The 22,285-nt window shown below is 41.5% G+C and overlaps 1 protein-coding gene across 5 annotated transcripts in view; it reads right to left on the reverse strand.

The window, feature by feature from the left end:
• Positions 1-22,285, reverse strand: part of LOC121280363 (mothers against decapentaplegic homolog 4) — an 89,563-nt gene that overhangs the window by 57,427 nt on the left and 9,851 nt on the right. For 2 of the 5 annotated variants that reach the window (XM_041192288.1, XM_041192322.1), the window contains exons 1-2: positions 16,638-16,836; positions 590-1,043 (exon numbers count right to left, since the gene is read on the reverse strand). In XM_041192288.1, coding sequence (XP_041048222.1) covers positions 590-829 — 240 coding nt within the window. In that variant the 5' untranslated portion in view covers positions 830-1,043; positions 16,638-16,836. Of the gene's footprint in view, positions 1-589; positions 1,044-12,599; positions 12,706-16,637; positions 16,837-22,285 lie in introns of those variants that run through there. The other 3 variants (XM_041192298.1, XM_041192305.1, XM_041192313.1) reach the window with 3 other exon arrangements.

Raw genomic sequence — 22,285 nt, forward strand, 5'->3', positions numbered from 1 at the left:
AACAACACACATTTGGCAGAAATTAAGGAATTTCATCCAGTTGGGAGTTCAAGGTGGATCTTTGCTGGGATGTGGGTGTCGCTGGCAATGCCAGCATTTGTTACCCATCACTAATTGCCCTTGAACTGAGTTGGTTTTGCTCAGCATGTCAGACAACAGTTAAGATTCAACCATTTTACTGTGGGTCTGGAGTCACGTAGGCCAGACAGATTAAAGATGGCAGATTTCCTTCCCTAAAGGACATTAGTGAACCAGATGGATTATTGTAACAATCAAACATAGTTCTCATGGTCATCATTAATGAGACTAGCTTTATATTCCAGATTTATTAATTGAATTCAAATTCCACCAGCTGCCGTGGTGGGATTTGAACTCATGGTCCCAGAGTTTCTGGATTACTCAAACGGTGACATTACCATTATATGGTAATTACTCCCCAATATCATGAACCAATAACTTTAGCTGCTTGGTCTGTAATCTTAATGTTTTATTACGTTCCTGTGAGGCTTCCTTGGATTTTTTTAATGTTAAAAGTTGCTGCACAAGTGCACGTTGTTATTTTTAAATCAGTTTCCCACTTGACACTTACCTGCAGTCTACCATCTAGTGTTCTCTGTATTGTGACACACTTGCTGGGGTGAGCTCCATTTGTTGTTATAGCTGTGATTAATGAATCAAGCTCGTCCTTTTTCTCTTTCAGCTTTTTCACCAAGCTTTCAATAGCTCTTTTAGCAAAAGTTTCACTTTCTCCACCTTGTCGATGACACATCAAGCTATGCACAATGCTCAGGCATGCATCATTACTGGTTGGGGTATTGGTGATGGACATGTTGCTGATTTTATATCAGTTTCACCCCCTCAATAGCACAATCTTTGTGTTAAAAGGGCCTTCCAGAGTCAAGAACCAGATCCTTCCAGAGTCAAGAAACAGGTTTTCTTGCAACAAATGCCCCCGTATATTAAAAGGCACACCACCTGATGTCTCAGCTGTAGCCAGAACTTCAGCAGAAGCAAAGTAGCTTTGAAGAGTTCCTTAGAGCAACCTTAAAAATAAAGCACAGGCAGAACATGTAATACACAACTCATTATTCGCAGTTTCCTTTAAAAAATAATTTAAAGCATTGCAATTGTTTATAATTATTTTGATTTACAAAGTTGTCTATGATATCTGCAACTGAGTTTCTGGGAACGTCCTTCTGGATTTTAATTCCTTTTCTTCTCCTCTGAAGATTGATTTTTATTGGAATACAATTCCTCAACCTCCCAGCAAATCATCCAAGTAGCCATTATAGATTTACAAGCCATGGCAGTAAGGGTCAAGAGATTATTTGACTACTGAATGTTTCATAGTAAAGGTTAATCCTGTTACCACCTAACATTCAGACAGCTCTACTTTCCAACATAAATTCATTGAACAGCAATTAGGAAGAAACTCAGGATAATTTTTCCTAATTTGGAAGATAATAAGTATTAAATAACTTACTGGTATCCTCGCTAAAGCAGTTAATTCAAAGGATCAGATATCAAATTCTTCCTGGTCTACATGACTTGTTATCACCGGGAGTTTTGCTTTTATCAGTTAAACTTAATGGGGAATTAGCATTAAAAAGAGTAACTCTGAAGTGCTCAAAATATTCCACATCATGATGTAGGGAAAAAGTATATGACAAAAGGGATGATGGTGCAAGCCATCGAGGCGATGATGATTAGTCAAGTATATATAAAGATACACCTGAAGGTGCGAATAGTACAGCAGAGTGGGAAAGTTATGGGGGAAGAATAGAAAGTCTTGCAAAGCGAAGAGGGATGCCATGACCCGAAAATGTCACGTTTCAATGCAGACTCTGCATGCCAACCATCAGTGCACATCTCCTTCACTCCCAGTGACTCTGGTGCAGCCATTCCTAGCATCTGTTGTCTGAGAGAAAATGAGAGCATTCATTAAGTTCTAAACTTGTTCAGGTCGGAAGGCAGTAAAGTGCCTAGTACAAAGATAATGCTGTTCCTGGAGCTTCACTGGAATAGTGTGGGAGGCCAAGGACAGAGAAGTCAGGAGTGAGATGGAGAACTGAAGTGTCAGCAGCTGATGAGGGTCACAGAGAAGGCATTAACCTGAATTTCCAATGTTGATTAACTTGCTACATTTGTTCATAAAAAAAAATAGATAATGTTTTGTTTCATCATAGAATGTACTTTCATACAAGCAGGAGCCTACAATTCATTTATAAATCAGTAACTTGAAAGATTTAATCATTCAATTTTTGTTATCTTTAATATTCTCAGCTCTGTTCTTAATTGAGGACGAGGGCCATTCTTATCTAGGAAATTTCTACAAATGAATACATATAAAATTTTTTAATGATCACATCTACAATTGGAGTAGTGCAAATTTATTAGTTATACATAGAAACATAGAAAACAGGAACAGGAGTAGGTCACCTTCAAGCCTTCTCCGCCATTCATTACGATCATGGCTGATCATCTAACTCAACAGCCTGCGCCAGCTTTCGCCCCATACCCTTTGATTCCTTTCGCCCCAAGAGCTATATCTAACTCCGTCTTGAAAACATACAATGTTTTGGCCTCAACTACTTTCTGTAGTAGCTAATTCCACCGGCTCACCACTCTGTGGGTGAAGAAATTTCTCCTCATTTCAGTCCTAAATGGTCTACCCCATACTGACACACTGTGACACCATTGGGAACATCCTTCCTGCATCCACCCTGTCTCGTTCTGTTAGAATTTTATAGGTTTCTCTGAGATCCCCCCCTCATTCTTCTGAACTCCAGTAAACATAATCCTAACCGACTCAATCTCTCCTCATATGTCAGTCCCATCGTCCCAGGAATCAGTCTGGTAAACCTTCGCTGCACTCCCTCTATAGCAAAAACATCCTTCCTCAGACAAGGAGACCAAAGCTGCACACAATATTTCACCAAAGCCCTGTATAATTGCAGCAAGACATCCCTGCTCCTGTATTTGAATCCTCTCACAATGAAGGCCAACATATCATTTGCCTTCTTTATCGCCTGCTGCACCTGCATGCTTAACTTCAGCGACTGGTGTACAAAGACATCCAGGTCTCGTTGTACATTCCCCTCTCTCAATTTATAGCCACTCAGATAATAATCTACCTTCCTGTTTTTGCAACCAAAGTGGATAACCTCACGTTTATCTACGCTATACTGCATCTGCCATGCATTTGCCCACTCACTCAACTTGTCCAAATCACACTGAAGCATCTCTGCATCCTCCTCATAGCTCACCCTCCCACCCAGTTTTGTGTCATCTGCAAATTTGGAGATATTACCTTTAGTTCCCTCATCTAAATCAATATATATTGTGAATAGCTAGGGTCCCAGCACCAATCCTGCACTACCCCACTAGTCACTGCCTGCCATTCGGAAAAAGACCCATTTATTCCTATTCTTTGTTCCCTGTCTGCCAATCAGTTTTCTATCCATCTCAATACACTACCCCCAATCCCATGCGCTTTAATTTCTTATGTGGGACTTTGTCAAAAGCCTTCTGAAAGTCCAAATAAACCACATCCACTGGCTCCCCTTCATCAACTTTACTAGTTACATTCTCAAAAAATTCCAGTAGAGTTGTCAAGCATGATTGCCCTTTCGTAGATCCATGCTGACTCTGTCCGATTCTGCCACTGTTTTCCAAGTGCTCAGCTATTAAATCTTTTATAATGGACTCTAGAATTCTCCCCACTATCGAAGTCAGGCTGACTGGTCTATCATTATTCACTGTTTACTCTCTACATCCCTTTTTAAATAGTGGGGTTACATTAGCTACACTCCAGTCTGTAGGAACTGTTCTAGGGTCTATAGAATCTCAGAAGATGACCGCCAATGCATCCACTATTTCTAGGGCCACTTCCTTAAGTACTCTGGAATGTAGGTCATCAGGCCCTGGGGATTTATCTGCCTTCAATCCCATCAATTTCTCTAACACCATTTCCCTACCAATACTGATTTTTTTCAGTTACTCCCTCCCACTAAACCCTTTGCTCCCCAACATTTCTGGTATGTTATGTGTGTCCTCCTTTGTGAAGACAGAACCAAAGTATGCATTTAGTTGGTCAGCCATTTCTTTGTTCCCCATTATAAGTTCCCCTGTTTCTGACTGTAAGGGACCTACATTTGTCTTCACCAATCTTTTTCTCTTCACGTACCTATAGAAACTTTTACAGTCAATTTTTAATGTTCCCCGCAAGCTTACTCTCGTACTCTATTTTCCCCTGCTTAATCAATCCCTTGGCCCTCCTTTGCTGAATTTTAAACTGCTCCCAATCTTCAGGTCTATTGCTGCTAGACCTGCTGAGTTTTTGCAGGTATTTTTGTTTTTGTTTTGTTCTCCAGGGTTGTCCAACAGCTCACGGATCATAATCCGGCTCGCCATGCCTCTCTATCCGGCCCACCGAGTCATTGTTCAAAATACAGGTGATACAGGCAAATGAAAGGTTTGCAAGGAGCTGCTCCTCCAATCACAGCCCTTTCGGCAGCAAATGCAAGAGAAAAACAATCTGTGATTGGAGGAGCAGCAAACAGTGTGAAGGTGAATGGCTTCCTTCAGCCTGAGGCCCGAACACTGGTGGTGGAGGAGAGTCTGGGGGTGGGGGGGGGAAGAGAGAGAGAGAGAGAGAGATTGCCTGACTGAGGGACTTTTATCAAATATCTTCTTGGAGGTCCATGCAAATAACATCCATAGGGATTTCCCTGTCCACTACTTTAGTCACCTCTTCAAAAAATTCAATCAAGTTTGTTAGGCGTAACAACTTATATTTATTTAGTTCTTTTTATGGAATCATAACCTTTCCTTTACAAATTCATGCTGGCTCTCTGTTCAGTTGAAAATTTTCAAGGTGTTCAGTCACCCTAACCTGAATTATAGACTCTAGTAATTTCCTGAAAACAAAGGTTAGGATAACTGGCTTTAATTTCCTGGTTTCTCTCACACCTGCTCCTTAAATATCGGAGCAACACGTACAATTTTGCAATTGGTTTCTGGATCATGAAAACTTTGGAATATTCATTAGACGTAGGGCATCTGCAATGTTCCCAACTATTTATTTTAAATCCCACAGATGGAAACTATCTGGTTCTGTCTCTTTCATGCCTTTAATGTTTCAATTATTGTAATTCTTGCTTGTGTTAATTTGATTGAGTGCTTTTCAGTCAGTGAAAACTGGAGCAAGTTGTAATCAGGAATGAAGGAAGGTAAGGGAAAGATTTGTAAACTGCATTGAGTTTTGAAACCTTTAAGCTTGGTAATGGGGAACCCAGTGAAAACTGACAAGAATAGATGGGAGAATGGGACTTAGTAGGAATATAATGATGGAGTTTTGGATGACTTGGAGTTTGTTCAGTGAAGGTGAGGTGAGCGTCAGGAAAAACTTCTGTGGAGATAACAACATGGGTGAGGGTTTCAGCTTTCATGGGCATGAGATAGAAGTAAGTTGTCTGGGTTGAGTGCACCAAAACTGCAGTTTCATTCTTGAGTGAGAAACCAGGGAGGGAATGAAATTGGTGGATGTCAGAAGGCACTGTGTGGCTTGCGATGATAAACCATTGGAGGAAATGTATTGCCCACGTTGTATTCTCCCCATTGAACTGTAAGATTAAATAGGAACATTGATCTGAATAAAATAGTAGCAAAGAAAAATGAGGAGCATCCTCATACACAATTTACTTTTGTCACTATAAATCAAAATATCTGAAAAATACAAAATAATGTGCACAGGACCCAGCACATATTTGTGCCTTTCGCCCCAGGTTATACCATTAACAGTGGATGGCAATAGCAGTCTAGGTGTTTCGCAAGTCTGTCCTCTATTAAGACGTTGCTTAAAGCCTGCCTTTTAGGCCAAGCCTTTTTGTCAAATTTTATATGACAATACTGCCATGAAGCATCTTAGGATGTTTTGTGTTAAAGGTACTATACAAAAGTTGTTGTTGTGTTATATATTTTGCAATTTAAACTTTCAAATGTTTTACTCACTTGTGAAAAATAGCCTAGTGTTACTTATATTTACCCAATTTGAATGCTACAGCCTGCTTAAAGTAAAAGCACTGGACAAAAACCGCATTAATTGAAAAAAGCACCCCCAAAAATTTATTTTTCCATGACAGCCAGAAATAAATGTTCATAACCTTGGGACTAGATTCGAATCCACTCAACCCTCCTATGATCCAATTATCAGTATAATCCTCTATTCCCTTTTCTTTTAAATGCATTTTTGGTTTCCTTTAAATACATTTACATAATGTGCCTCCATCACTCCCTGTGGTAGCGAATTCCATATTCTTACCACTCTGTGTAAAGAAGTTTGTTCTGAATTTCTGATTTGATTAAATGGTGATTAGCTTATATTGATGGCCTCTAATTTTGCTCTTCCCCACAAGCAGGAACAGTGTCGACCCTATCAAAGCCTTATTTTTTTTTTCAATTTGATCTCTGGATGCAAACAAATGCTGGCATGGCCAGCATTTATTGCTCATTGCTTGCCCAGCTCTGAAGAAGGGTCATACAGATTCGAAACGTCAACTCTGTTTCTTTCTCCACAGATGCTATTAGACCTGAGTTTTTCCAGCATTTTGTTTTTATTTCAGATTTCTAGCATCTGCAGGGTTTTGCTTTTATTTAATTCATTGCTCATCCCCTATTTGCCCTTGAGGTGATTCTGAACCACTTTCTTGAACTGATGTAGGTGCACCTGCAGCTTTAAGTTCTAGGATTTTGACCCAGTGAGAGTGAAATAATGGCAATATAGTATCAAGTCAGGGTGTTAAATGACTTGGAGGGAACTTGCAGGTGTTCCTTTGCATCTGCTACCTTTGTCTTTCAGTTTGAAAGGGGCTGTTGAAGGAGCCTTTGTGAGATGCTGCAGTACATATTGACACTTAACTGGTTGCAAAGTGTTTGGAAACGTTAAGTACTTTTTGAAGTGTTGTCACTGCTGTAATGTGGGAAAACAAGGCAGCCAATATGTATACAGCAAACTTCCAGCAATGTGACAATGACCAGGTAATCTGTTTTTATGATGTTGATTGAGGGGCAAATATTGGCCAGGACTCCAGTCATAACTCCCCTGTTCTTCTGCAAAATAGTGCCATACAATCTTTTACATCCACTTGAGCAGGCACCTGCAACAGCGCTGTTCTGGAGTGTCAACCTTAATTTCTGTACCCAAGACCTGGAATGGGACTTGAACCCGGAGCTTGTGATTCAAAGGCGAGAGGCGTCATGCTCGAGTATTGTTGCAGCCGCTCTTACCCAGGCAAGTGAAGTATATTCCATCACACTCCTGACTAGTGCCTTGTAGATGATGGACAGGCTTTGGAGAGTCAGGAGGCGACTTAATTCATGACTGTCATCAGTGCAGTCTACTGCCACACTTATCCAGCACTCAGCACAACTAAAACAATCCATTTTGGTAGAGATTCAAAATTTTTTTTATCCTACAAACAATACCACTGGTTCATTTGACCCATAAATCCCTCACTAATAGTTTCATCAGTACGGAAATAAGTGATTAGTTCCAATTTCCCCACCTCCTCTGGCAAGAAACTGCAACAACAAAATGCATTTATATAGAACCTTTTAACTTGGTAAAATCTCCCACTCACTTCAGAGGAGAGTTCAGACAAATTCTGATGTTAAACTAGGTAAAAAGGTATAGGGCATATGATGAAGAGCTTGTTTGAAGAGGTAGGGTAGAATTAGAGGAAAGAGATAGAGAAGTGGAGAAATTTGGTGGTTGTGGGGGGGGGGGTGCAAATTCCCAGGCTAATGGCTCAGATAGCTGAAGATACAACTAGCATTAGTAAAACAACGAAGGCAGAGAGGCCAAAATTGGAGAACTACCAAGGTTGCAGAGGATGGTAGGACTGGAAAATGTTAAGAGATATAGGAAGGGGCAATGGAGGGATTTGAACACAAAGATGAGGATTTTAAAATCAAGGGCCAGAATTTTCCAGCCCCCCCGTGATGAGGCCAACAAGCCATTGAAATCTCCATTCACATCGGCAGGACGAAAAGGTCCCACCGGCGTGAGGGGCTGGACAATTCTGGCCAAGGTGTTGTTGGACTGGGAGCAAACATAGGTCACTTTCATTTCATACTTCAACAATTTGGCAACAGCAGCCCATTCAAATGTTTACAAATTTTACCTGGAATGAGTTATGTTTCCTAGTCACAGGTAAAAAGTATACATGAAATTAATGACTGTATGCAGTTTATCTTCTGAAATTACATACCCTGAAACATTTATAAATGCATAGTTGTAATTGTAAATTCATGACAAGGTGTAAATTCTAGACAACGTCAAACAATTTTGTTTGGAGCAGAACGCTACAAATTAAAAGCAAAATACAGCAGATGCTGGAGATCTGAAATAAAAACGAAGTGCTGGGAAAACTTAGCCAGTCTGGCAACATCTGTGGAGAGAGAAACAGAGTTAATGTTTCAGGTGCAATATGGTTTCTTCATTATAGCGAAGTCTTGTTTCTCCTTGAGTCAATGAACCAAAAGGCTGGAGATCTAAATATTTTCTGATAACCAGTTTCCAACATAAATGTGCGGGATAATCCTAGAATATAACACTGAATGCAAACCAGCCAGGCATCATTAGGCTATTTGTGACTCAGGTGGCAACACTCTCACCTGAGTCAGAAAGTGTGCGTTCAAGTCCCACTATGGACTGGAGCACAAAAATCTAGACTGCCTCTCTAGTTCATAACTGAGGGAGTGCTGCATTGTTAAATATATGGTCATTTCAATTAGCCTTCTGCTCGAGTGTGAAAGTAATAGAGCCAATGGCATTATTTCAAAGAACAGGGGAATTATCCCCAGTGTCCTCACCAATACTTATTCCTCAATCAACATCCCAAAAAATAGATTAACTGATCAATATTTCATTGCTGTTAGTGGGAGCTTGCTGTGTACAAATTATCTGTTGTGTTTCCTACATTACAATAGTGACTACTCTTTCAAAGTAAACCATTGGCTGTAAAGTGCTTTGGGGTGCTCTTAGATCATGAAAGGTATATATAAATGCAAGTCTTTCCAGTAAACTGACCTGGTGCCATGTAACATTTTTCATTCAGTTACCTCGCATTTTCCAATGTTGTGACTGCAAGTTTCTGGATACTTAAGTTAAAATTAACACTTCTTTATTAAGAAAAATTGAAATGAAAATAAAGCATTTCCGTTACTGTTGCCCAATTTGTTTAAAGTAGCCAGCTGGTGATGGTTTAAAGTGTAATTAATAGGTCTAACTGGGCCTAAATTAAAATATCAGCTAATACTTCATCCCACTATAAAACCTTTGATTTTAACTTTGAACTTTATCATGTCCCCCTCCCCACAGGCTCACACACAATCCTCTGTTTATAACCAGGGCAACTTTGCAAAGTAGTAGATAGTGATGAGGATGGTTCCAGACTTTAGGGTGACATAAATAGGATGGTGAAATGGGTAGAAGCATGGCAGATGGAATTCATTACAGAGAAGTGTAAAATGATGCACTCAAGAGGACTAATATGGAAAAACTGTATACAATAGATAGAAATTTGTGTATAAGGAGAGATACCTTGGGTGTTCACACCTGCAGCCAGAAGTGCCAAGTGGATGATCCATCTAGGCTTCTCCCGATGTCCCCAGCATCACAGATGCCTGTCCTCAGCCAATTTGATTCATTCCATGTGATATCAAGAAACGGCTGAAGCTGCCCTGACAACATTCTGGCAATAGTACTGAAGATTTGCCTCTAGAACTAGCTGCACCCTTAATCAAGCTGTTCCAGTACAGCCACAACACTCGCACCTACTCGGAAATGTGGAAAACCACTCAGGTGTGTCCTGTACACAAAAAGCAGGACAAACCCAAGGTAGCCAATTACCACCCCGGTCTACTCTCAATCATCAGCAAAGTGATGGAAGGAGTTGTTGACAGTGCTATCAAGCAGCACTTGCTTAGCAATAACCTGCTCACTGACAGTCTGTGTTCCAAAAGGCCCACTCAGCTCCTAACCTTATTACAGCCTTAGTTCAAACATGGACAAAAGAGCTGAACTTGAGAGGCGAGGTGAGAGTGACTGACCTTGACACTGAGGCAGCATTTGACCGAGTGTGGCATCAAGCAGCCCGAGCAAAACTGGAGTCAATGGGAATCAGGGAGTAAACTCTCCGCTGGCTGGAGTCTTATCTAGCACAAAGGAAGATGGTTGCGGCTGTTAGAGGTCAATCATCTCAGTTCTAGGGCATCACTGCAGGAGTTCCTCAGGGGAGTGCACTGGGCCCAACCATTTTCAGCTGCTTCATCTAGGATCTTCCTTCCATCATAAGGTCAGAAGTGGGGAATGTTCGCTGATAATTGCACAATGTTCAGCACCATTTGCAACTCCTCAGATAATGAAGTAGCCCATGCCCATAGGCAGCAAGCTCTGGACAACATTCAAGTTTGGGCTGATAAGTAACATTCACAACACACAAACGTCAGGTAATCATGATCTCCAACAAGCAAGAGAGATTTCAGCAATCTCCACTTGACATTCAAACACATTACCATCGCTGCATCCCCAACTATCAACATCTGGGGTTTACCATTGACCAGAAACTGAACTGGATTAGCCATTTAAATACCATGGCTACAAAAGCAGGTCAGAAGCTTGAAATTCTGCAGAGAGTAACTCAGTTCCTGACTCCCCAAAGCCTATCTGCCATCTACAAGGCACAACTCAGGAGTGTGATGAAATACTCTCCACTTGCGTGGATGGTTGCAGCTCCAACAACACCCAAGATGATGAACCACATGCAGACCAAAGCAGCCCACTTCACTGGCATCCCATACACCACCTTCAACATCCACTACCTCCACCCCGACACACAGTTGTAGCAGTGTAACATCTACAAAATGCACTACAGCAACTCACCAAGGCTCCTTAAACCACGACCACTACCAACTAGAAGAACAAGAGCACCAGATATATGAGCGCACCAGAGCAGCACCACCTGGAAGTTCCCCTTCAAGCCAAACACCATCCTGACCTGGAAACATAGTCATCCCTTCACTGTCGCTGGGTCAAAATCCTGGAACTCTCTCCCTAACAGCACTGTGGGTGCACCTGCACCACATGGACTGCAACAGTTCAAGGCAGCGGCACACCACCACCTTCTCAAGGGCAATTAGGAATAGGCAATAAAAATACTAACCAAGCCAGCGATGCCCGCATCCCATGAAAGAATTAAAAAAAACATATTGTTAAAAGGTGGCAGGGCAAGCTGATAAGGTGGCTATATATGGCTACTTGCATTAATAAATAGAGGAATAAAATAAAAAAGCAAAGAGATCACACTAGAACCTTATAAATCACTGGCTTTAGCTGGAGTACTGTGGGCAGTTCTGGACAAACTTGAGAAAAGATATAAAGGCCCAAGAAAGAGTAAAGGGAAAACTTACCAGGGATGGGAAATTTCAGTCATGAGGAGAGTTTAGAAAAGTTAGGATGGCTCTCCTTTGAGCAGGAAGGGTAAGTGGCAACCTAATAGAGGCTTTCAGGATGAGAGTTTTTTTTTAAGAGAATAGATAGAGAAAAATTATTCCCACTGGTGAGTGGGCTAATAACCAAGGTCGTAAATTTAAAATCATTAGAAAAAGATCTCGAGGAAGGTGAGTATTCAGTTGTTGGGATCTGAAACAATCTACCTGAAAAGATGGCATAGGCTGCTATGGTGAATAATTTTAAAAGCAAGTTGTACATATATGAGGATGAGGAACTTACATGGTTATAGACAAAATGTGGGGATCTGGGACCAAGCGTAACTGCTCAGTTCAAATGGCTTCCTCCTGTGCAAATTCCTATGATTTTATATCCATCCGACGATTTTCTTATATTCAGTTGATTTTTTTTCCCCTTTCTCCATGTACTCGTTTTTGCCGCGCAGCTACACCCAAGTTCATTCCTAATTAACCCTCCTTGGGCTGTATTTTGCCGCCACCCAGTTATACCATGTTTCATTTCTCCCCCTCACATAAAAAAATCCCTCCCATGAACATTAACACGCTGCCTTCCTACTTTCCTCTGGCCTCACCAGTCCATAAATTTGAGCTCATCCAAAACGCTGCTGCCCATATCCAAACCTACACCAAGTTCCATCCTCCTTTGTTCAATGATCTACAATAATTTGCGAGCCAGGAACTCCTCAAATTTAAAATTCTCATCCATATGTTTAAATCCCTCATGGCCTTTCCTGGAACCTCCTCCCGCCCCTAAACTGGGAACTTTGTGCTCCACCTACTCTAGCTTCTCACACAAACTCTATGTTCTCCTTCTTTGGCTTCCTGTCCATTTTCTTTGATTACAAACAAAAGAACTTCCATACACATAGTTAGCAATCTCAGGGTGTACCAAAGCATTTACAGCCAATGAAGTACATTGGAAGTACTGTCACGCTGTATTGTAGGAAATGCAGCAGCAAATTGGCACACAGCAAGGTCTCACCAACAGCAATGAGATGATGAACTGATCTTTTTTGAACAATGTTGGTTGAAGGATAAGAATTGGACAGGACACCAGGAGAACTTACCTGCTCTTCTTTGAGGAGTGCCAAGGGAGCTTTTACATCCACCAGGAGAGAGTAGATGGGACCTCAGTTTAACATCACTTCTTATAGTGTTGTGTGTCATGTTTTTCTGTTAAAAAAGGTGCTACATAAGTGCAAGTTGTTGTTGCTATATTTATAAAGTAACAATTTCTAGCTTACGTTTTGCATTCCTGCATATGGTTACTAAAGTGGCCAGCTTAGATTTTAGAGTTAATGCTTTGAGTCCAATATCACTGATACACTGCTTGGCTTCACAACCACGTAAATTCCTGATGCAATACTCCAACCTTGTGGACTTTTTACTCTTCAGCTCTGCCCAAGTCCATTTATCTGCCAGCACCAAAACAAATCATAGGCACTTGGCGAAAAGCGTTCGGAAAGCAGCTGCATAATCTTCCTCGGCAGTCCCTCGAGGTCGAGGATGACTTGCTTCCACTTTGGGTCAACAGGTTCTGATATGGCTGATAAGTTCAATGCGAGATCTGCAGGCTTTGCCACATGGGGGAGGTGGTGCTTGAAGGGTTGGGTAGGTGATCTGTTTGGAGGTTTGTTCTCTCCCTCTGATGCCTCGACCTCGCCTCAGTACGTTCCCAAAGTCTCCCGATGTGTTCAGTGCTATCCCAAATGAGCCTTCTCCATTTTGGTTGGTCACAAGCCAGGGTCTGCCATGAGTCAGTAGGTATGTTTGACCTCTTCAGGGATGCTTTGAAGACATCCCTAAAGCACTTCCACTGTCCTCCTGGAGGTCTCCTGCCATCACAGTACTCAGAGTAAAGCAATTGCTTCTGGGATCTGATGTCAGGCATAAAAACATGTCCTGCTCAGTAGAGCAGGTTTTGAATGATTTGTTTTGTTCATTGGATGTGGGTGTCGATGGCAGCATTTATTGCCCATCATTTAAGAGTCAACCATATTGCTATGGTTCTGTAGGCCAGACCAGGTAAGGACAACAAATTTCCTTCCCTGAAGGACATTAGTGAACCAGCTGGGTTTTTACAACAATTGACAATGGTTTCATTATCACCAGATTTTTACTGGATTTAAATTCCACCATTTGCCATGGTGGGATTCAAACCCGGGTCCCCAGAGTCTGGGTCTCTAGATACCAGTCCAACGACATTACCACTACGCCATCGCCTCCCCCTGCTGGGAAAGTTGACTTGGGAGAGATGCTGCCAACAGATTTGGAGGATTTTGCAAAGGCATCACAGGTTGTACTTCTCCAGTACCTTGGATGTGCCAACTGTAGATTGTGCAAGCCTCTGAAGCATATAGGAGTGCGGGGATCACTGCTGCCTGATAAACCATTTCCTTTGGCAACGGAATTGATATCCAAGTCCTCAAATACTCTTTTCCTCAGTCAGCTGAAGGCCAAGCTGGTACTTTGGGAGCAGTGATGAATTTTGTCATCTACGTCTGCCTTTGTCGGGAGGCGGCTCCCAAGATATAAAAAATGGTCCACATTTTCCAGGATCTCGCTGTCGCTCTTTATAGATCAAAAGAGGTGTTTTCCTCTGGGAGCTGACTGGAAGAGGACCGTATTTTTGGTGTTTAGTGAAAGGCACATTTTCTCATATGCTTTGGACAAGAAGTTGACAATAACCTGGAGCTCCAGTTTCTGAGTGAGCACACGCACAAGTGTTATCTGCATACTGAAGGTCAATGACTGAGGTGTTTTGGAATGGTTTTGGTTTGAAGGTGGCCTAGGTTGAACAGTTCCCCGTCTGTTCTGTGGATTATCTCCTCGTTGGTGGGTAATTTGCTGGAAGTGAGGTGTGGTATTGCTGCCAGGAAAATGGAGAAGATAGTTGGTGCAATGACACAGCCTTGTCTGACCCCAGTTTTCACTGATAAGGTTTGTAGTGGGTCTGTTGGTCAGTATCACGGCTTGCATATCATTGTGGTCTACGCAAAGAATGGTGACAAATTTGAGTATTGTAAATGGTGTTGCAATAGGCTTAATTTCCATTCTGCTATATACACATCTGTTTTGTCTCCTGAGTTAATCCGAGTGATTTTCATCAATAAGGTATTCAGAATGTATTTAAGTCTACAAACATTCCATACAGCTAAAAACATCCTATTTATCATCTAATTTTCTGTCCAAAATTTAAACATGAGCAGACAAAAGGTTTCTTCAAATTATCAGTAGAACCATTTGAATTCCATCAAAAGAATTTACCCTAGCCCACAATTCCATTCCCCTCCCCACTGCCTCTCAGGCTCAACCAAAAGTGCATCATCTCAGCATAATCATCTTACTAGACATTGACTGAGGGATTTAAACACATGCTAAACAACAAAACTGTCTACTTTCATATCTATAACAAAGCCACACCTCAACTTATTCCTACTGCAACCTTAATCCATTTTTTGTCATTTCTAGACTAGACTACTCAATTGTTCTCCTTACAGCATCCCACATTCAATCCTGCATAAACCATATGATCAAAGTCCAAAACACCAGCTCTTCAATCATATCCTGCATTAAGTGCCAGTCTTCCACATCTGCAAAGTTTGGCTTCAGACTCCAACTGTAGAGACTCTCATATTGAGAGCCGATATCAGTAGCACAGATTGAGAACAACTTTGAGGTAAGCTCAAAAAAACGTGTCTAGAAATTACTTAAAATAGCTGTAGATTTAGAAAAATATCTGTAGCAGAGGAATTTAGACAGTGAAAAAAAATTGGGAAGCAGAACTGGGATTTTTGAATGGCTTACCACTTTTGATGGAATAAAGCTGCTAAAAAAGGCAATGGGAATTCTGGGATAGAAAAGCAGAACACAGTACAAACCTAGAGATTTTTCTGGGACTGTCGATTCTAGTCAACCTGTACAGGAATGTGGAGAGAAGGGTAAATAGACTAACCCAAATTAGAGAAGCTTAAACTTTACAATCTAGAAAGACAGTTAAGATAGGCAGTTGGTGTGGTCTGACGACGGAAACTGGCTGCGGGGGTGGGGGGGGGGGGGGTCAAGTTCCTTCAATGTTTCAGCAGATATATGTCTGTGTTTCCAAGTTCTAACAAACATGCAGATTAGTGTAAGCAGGGTGAAATATCAGAAGATTAAAACTTTTCATTAATTGTAATTTGTAAGTCTCATGGCTATAGCTTTTCTAGTCAAGTGATACCTTTTTGGGATGATCTGCTAGGTGAGGTAGCAGAAGTTACAATTTAAGTTGGTGTTTAAGAGGAGGCTAGGTATTATGCGAGTTAGATACCAGACTGATTCTGATAGATTGATCTGCTATCTCATATCTTGACTGTAGTTAGGAAGCTTATCAGTTATTTGCCAAAAAAACAAAAATATGGATTATATTGCATACAAGACTCCCGCTCATTTTCTTAACAATCGATTTGCACCACAGAAGGCGATTCACATCATGAATGAGTTGTGTTTAAAACGAAAAGGTTACGCAACCTTTAAAGAGACATTTTAGATGCAGAGATTCCCTTGAAATAAACATAAATAACCCTAAATAAAATAAAATCAGTCCAATGATTTGATCAGAAGAAACTTCAGTGCAATTGGAAAGCTTTAACTCAACACTCAAACCCTTGCTACTTCCCAGCAACACCGGGTGTGAATACGAGTTAAACGCTCCAAAGGAGGGAGAATTGAAAGAAATCAGGAGTAGGATTTCGAATATTTTTTTTAATTAACTGGCGTGTTTGAGAGAGGCAGGAAATGCTTCCCTCACTCCCCAACCCACCAACACCACCGCCCCCCCACCCCCCCAGTTCTCATGTTTACGGCGCTGAGACTCCCCTTGAAAAGCAGCCAAATCCACAGTAAAGACTGAATAAAATGTTTATTTTAAATCACCATAGCAACAGTGTTTCAGTTAATGTTCATGCAGAGGCATCGGAGCGGGAAAAAACTTGCAAACTTGACCATTTTTTTGGGGGGGGGGTTAAGTTCTGTAACTCTAGGCCTAAGCTGGGCCTCGGGACCCCCGCCTTCTCCTCCCCGGCGCCAGAGAGAAAGTTTTCCGGCCCCGGATCGGCCTCGCTTACCGTCGCTTTTCCCTCGATCTTTTCACCGAGGAAGGGGAGTAGCTATCGGCTTGCTCGATCGCCCTGGAATCTCCAAGCCGCATCTAATCTGAGCTGTCGCTTGTTCTTTTAAAATTATTATTCCTCACCCTCGGCTCCTCCGCTCCCCGTCACCCAGATTTTTTTTAAGGACACAACATGGCGGTTCACGAGGCGCATGCGCCCTGCTCTCTAAAGGGAGAGATGTGGTGGTTGGGGGGGGGGTGGGGGGTGGAGAGAGAGAATTCCGAATGATTTCGTCAATTTCCGGCCGGCCGACTGGCACAGCCAGACAGCAGTCTGTCTGCATGCATGGGGGGCTCGGCTTGACAGCAAGGCAACAATGACAGCCACACATTAACAACAAACTCTGCAAATGTTATTATGCGCACGGGCTGCCTGTACCAATCCCAGCCCCTCTCCGCTTGCTTCTCAGACTTTTCTTTATTTCCTGTCAAAATAATGGATTTCCTGTCAAAATAATCTCTGCTCCCTGCGTTTCTGGCACAAAAGCACTAAATTCCACAATCTCTGTAAATAAACTTTTTTTCTAACCTTTAATTGTTGGTGATTATCTTAGTCGGCTCCTGACCACTGGAAAGAATCCATTATTAATTACCTTAATGCAAATCTTCATAATGTTGAATACCACCTGTTACAGAGCTGATTTTCCAGGCAACTTTTCTTAGTGGAAAAGTTGAACTTTATTTACAACACAGCAGCTACATGCATGCATCTAACTTTATGACTAAATAGAACTCCCCTAGAGGTTCCCCATGCTGCAAATGGATTCGTTTACACGGGTCATATGATCTTACAGCACAGGATTACTCTTAAAGCTACAGTCCTAAATTTATCAAAACTATAATTACTACATTCCTCCCCTATTAACTTTTCTGTACATTTTGTATTGACAAGGATATTTATCTCATGACATTACAATATTTACACAGATCATGAATTTACAAGTTCAGTCTTCCAGGTGGTTTCCTGATCCATGTGGAACATTGTAGCTCCACGACTTCTGAATCTTTGGCAGGAACCACATTCTCTGGAATGCATTAATGTAAGGTATCTCATTAGGGACTGGCAGTTCAGTGTCATCTATTCCAACAGAGACATCAGGCATGTCTATCCTTGGTTGAGTAACTTCAACAGGAACCACAGGTTCAGCAAAGGTTACAGGTGGAACATCATTTTGTTGGGGTATCTCCCTTCTTCTTAAATGGATCCACATGCATACAGGTGATCCAGCCCTCCACTTCCACATGGTACGACAGTGGTCCAGTCACAGAGCTTACTTTACCAAGTAACCACTTCAATCCTCCACTGAAATTCCTTACATGTACCGCTTATCCAACAGTAAATTGTTCATAACTATGCAAATCATGAGTCACTTTTTGGTTCCCTTGACTTTTCTCCACCTTCCCCTCCAAATTGGGAAGTATCAGGCTTAGTCTTGTTCAAAGACAGTGCCTCATCAGTAATTCTGCAGGTGTTGCACCTATCATTGTGGGGGGGAGGGCGGTTGTTCTGTCGCGAAATAGGAAATGCACAAGTTTAATTTCCAACAAGTCACCTGCTAACTTAATCATTCCCGCCTTAAAAGTTTGTACTGCTCTTTCCAACAGTTCATTAGATGATGGATGGTACAGTGCAGTCTTCATGAGGTTGATACCATTGAAGCTGACAAATCGTTGAAAATCAATGCTCGTAAACAGAGTACCAATATCTGAGATGATTACCTCTGGCATTCCAAGGATCACAAAGTTTTGGTGTAGTTTTTCCATGGTGGCACCTGACATTGGTGACTTTACCTCAGAAAGGTCTAACCACTTGGAATGAGCATCTATAATCAGTAGAAACCTAGTTCCAAGGGCCAATGTAGTCGATGTGCAATCTCACCCAGTGTCTACCCAGGCCACTCCCATGGGTGTAATGGAGCTTCCACCAACAACTTTTGCAGCTGTTGACATTGCACAGTGTTTTACCACCTTTTCAATATCGCCATCTATCCCCAGCCACCAGATAACCTCGTGCTATTGTCTTCATTCGTGAGATTCCTGGATGGGCACTGTGTAACTCTACTAAGAGTTATTCCCTTCCTTGTGATGGCGCGACTACTCATGCACCCCATAATAGAAAACCATCTTGACTGCTCATCTCGTGTCTTCGGTTGAAAAATGGCTTCAATTCATCAGAGTCTGGTTCCTGGGACAAACCATGTAACACTTGGTCTCCCACTCGAGACAGGACTGGATCACAATTCATCCAATTTCTTAGCTGCCTGGCACAGACTGGTGAGGAATCCAGGAAATTGATCACTAATACGAACTCTTGGGGAATTGGGACATGATCATTGTTCTCTTGCAAAGGAAGGCAGCTTAGGGCATCGGCATTTGCTGTATGAATCCCTAGTCTATGTACAAAGGTGTATTCATATGCTGCCAAAATTAGGGCCCATCTTTGTATTCATACAGAAGCTATGGGAGATCTAGCCTTTTCCTCACTAAACAGACCCAAAAGTGGTTTCTGGTCTGATACTATCGTGAAATGTCACCCATGTACATATTGGTGAAGTTTTATTTTACACCAAAAATAAGCGACAGACCTTCCTTTTCAATCTGAGAATATCCTTTCTCAGCTGTGGTAAGTGTCCTGGATACATTGCCTATCAGCCTCTCTGTACCGTCATCCATCTTGTGAGATAGTACTGCTCCCACTCCATAGGGGGACGCATCGCAGGTTAGCACCAATTCCTTTGTTGGGTCATAATGCACTAACAAATGTGAAGAGTGCAAGAGCTGTTTTACTTTCATGAAGGCTTGTTCTTGGGGTGATTCCCAAACCCAATGCTGTTTTCTTCTTAGCAGTGAATGTAGAGGGGCTAGAACTGGTGATAAATTTGATAGAAATCGGCCATAATAATTTACCATCCCTAAAAATGATTTAAGTTCAGAGATGTTCTTAGGTGCCTCTTGCTTTAACCTTCTCTTCAACAGGGTGTAACCCTTCGGCATCTACCCAATGGTCCAAATAAATAATTTCATGTGCCTGAAAAGTGCATTTTTCCTTCTTTAAGCACACTCCTGCTTCTAAAAATTGTTTCAAGACTTCCTCTAGATTAGCCAAGTGTTCCTTTTTAGAGAATCCAGTTATCAGTACATCGACCAGGGAGATCACAACTTGAGGCAGTCTTTGTAGCAGGTTCTCCATTGTCCTCTGAAAAATGGCACAGGCCGAGGGAACACCAAAGGGCAGGCATGTATATTGGCATAGCCCTTTGTGGGTATTTATGGTCACAAATTCTCAAAAGGCATCATCCAGCTCCAGTTACTAATATGCGTGACACATGTCAAGTTTTGTATACGTTGTCCCTCCTGCTAGTTTGGCATAGAGGTCTTCAATCTTGGGAATAGGGTACCTGTCCAGTATGGCTGCTTTATTAACTATTAGTTTATAGTTCCCACAGATTCAGATGGTCTGGTCTGGTTTAAGGACAGGGACTGTGGGTGCTGCCCACTCTGAGAACTGTTTTTATGACAGCCAGCCTCTCTAGCCAGTTCAACTCAGCATCAACCTTCTCTCTTGGGGCATATGGCACCAGTCTTGCTTTCAAGAAGCAAGGAGCTGCTGCTAGGTTGACGTAAATCTTGGCCTGTATGCCTTGGATTTTTCCCAGTTCATCCCTGAAGATGATGTAATTTAAGCAGCTCTTTCAGTCCCCCTATTCGCCACTGGAAGATTTTGGAACAGTTTAATTTAATCTCGTTCAGCCAATCACAGCCTAGAAGGCTTGGTCCTTCACCTTCGACCACCATCACTGGTAGCTATGCTGATTGATGTCTATAATGAACAGTTACTCTGGTGATATCTTTTACCTGGATTTCTTCGCCTGTACACGTTTTCAATTTGGCAGATGTTTGTTCCAAATTTAATTGTTGACCACCTTTATTTAAATATCTGAAAATGTGTTCTCCTATTACAGTGGTAGAAGTACCTGTGTCTACTTTCATTTTTAAGGGTTTACCATTCAATGTGACAGTAATTGGCTCTGTCTTTCCAACTTTCGTGTTGAATAATTAATAAATGCCAGAATTGGTTGTTTCTAGCTCTTCTACATTACTTAATTGGACTTCGTTTGTCTAGAAGCCTGTTTAAATCTCACTTTGTAATGTTTCAATATGTGTCCACTTTTGTGACAAAAATAACACACTGCCTTCATAAACTGCCAATCATTACGAGTATGATTGTTTCCATGTTGATAAGAATTAGTTTTTGACTTTGCTCTAAGCTGTTTCCTCTAATTTTTTGGTTAGCTGTTCCCAACCAACTAGGAAAACTGCTCCATTTCAAACGCCTTGAATCACTTGCGAATCTCTTTCCGCACTTTCCATCACAAGCACTATTTCTAACAATTTCTTAAAAATTAAGATCCACTTCAACCAGCAATCTTCACTGAATAGCATCCTCTTGCACGCCACAGACCAACCGACCACTGAGCATATCATTCAGGGTTTCATTGAAATCACAATATACTGTTAGTTGTTTTAATTTTGCCACGTAGGTAGCAAAGGTCTCCCCAGGGACTCTAATTGAACCTGAACCTCTGCATTGTGCCTGAGGGCTTGAGTTGAAAATGTCCCTTAATGAGGTCTACTAATTCAGTGAGGGTCTTTGAATCAGGGGCACTGGGGGCCATCAAGCTTTGAATTAAACTGTTTTGCTCCCACAAATACTCAGGAGAATCGCTCTCCTCTTTTCCTCCCCGGTGATTTTGTTGGCGTGAAAGTAGAATGCAAGACATTCCATATATTGAGACCAGTCTTCTGTGGCTGGTTCAAAGAGATCGATTCTGCTAAACTGTGGCATCTCGGAAGAGTACATCTTCCTTTCTTTTTAATTACCTTAGATACTCACAATCACTGGGCTAGGGACAGCTCCTGATCTGATCTATCCTCATCACCAGTTTGTTATAGAGTTGATTTTCCAGGCAACTTTTCTTGGTGGAAACATTTACAAGACAGCAGCAGCTATATAAATGCATCTAACTCTATGACTAAAGAAGAACTCCCCTAGAGGTTCCCCGCGCTGAAAACGTATTGGTTTACACAAATCATGCGATGTTATAACACAGGATTATTCTTAAAGCTACAGTCCTATGTTTATCAAAACCAGGATTACTATATCACTCATCCCTTAATCTTCTCAGCTGTACAGGAGAAAACTGCAACTTCATGTCTCTCGGCATAATGGCATTCATTTTAAATACAATATCCTATTGTATCCTCACTGCATGTGTACCTTTCTCTTTGAGTGAACTAAGGCTATACAAAACTTCAACTGTGACCAAACTGAATAAGTAGCTTCTGAGCTGTTATTCTGTGGATGTAATCTGAACCACTGCCATTTGTGTGTCCTATTCTTCTCTCATATTCTAAATTTCTCATATAGATTAGGCGTCAAATTCCATTATGTTGTGAAAAGAATAAAAGTTTTATTTCTTGGATTTCTCAATAAAACAAATGTTTCGTTTTACAAAAATAACATTCGACTTTTAAGGGGAGAAAAAATCAGTGATCCAGCAAAATGAACATTTTTAGCTCAGCGAATATAGCGGGAGAGAAGAT

This window comes from Carcharodon carcharias, chromosome 1, assembly GCF_017639515.1.
Source record: "Carcharodon carcharias isolate sCarCar2 chromosome 1, sCarCar2.pri, whole genome shotgun sequence".
Lineage (NCBI taxonomy): Eukaryota > Metazoa > Chordata > Chondrichthyes > Lamniformes > Lamnidae > Carcharodon > Carcharodon carcharias.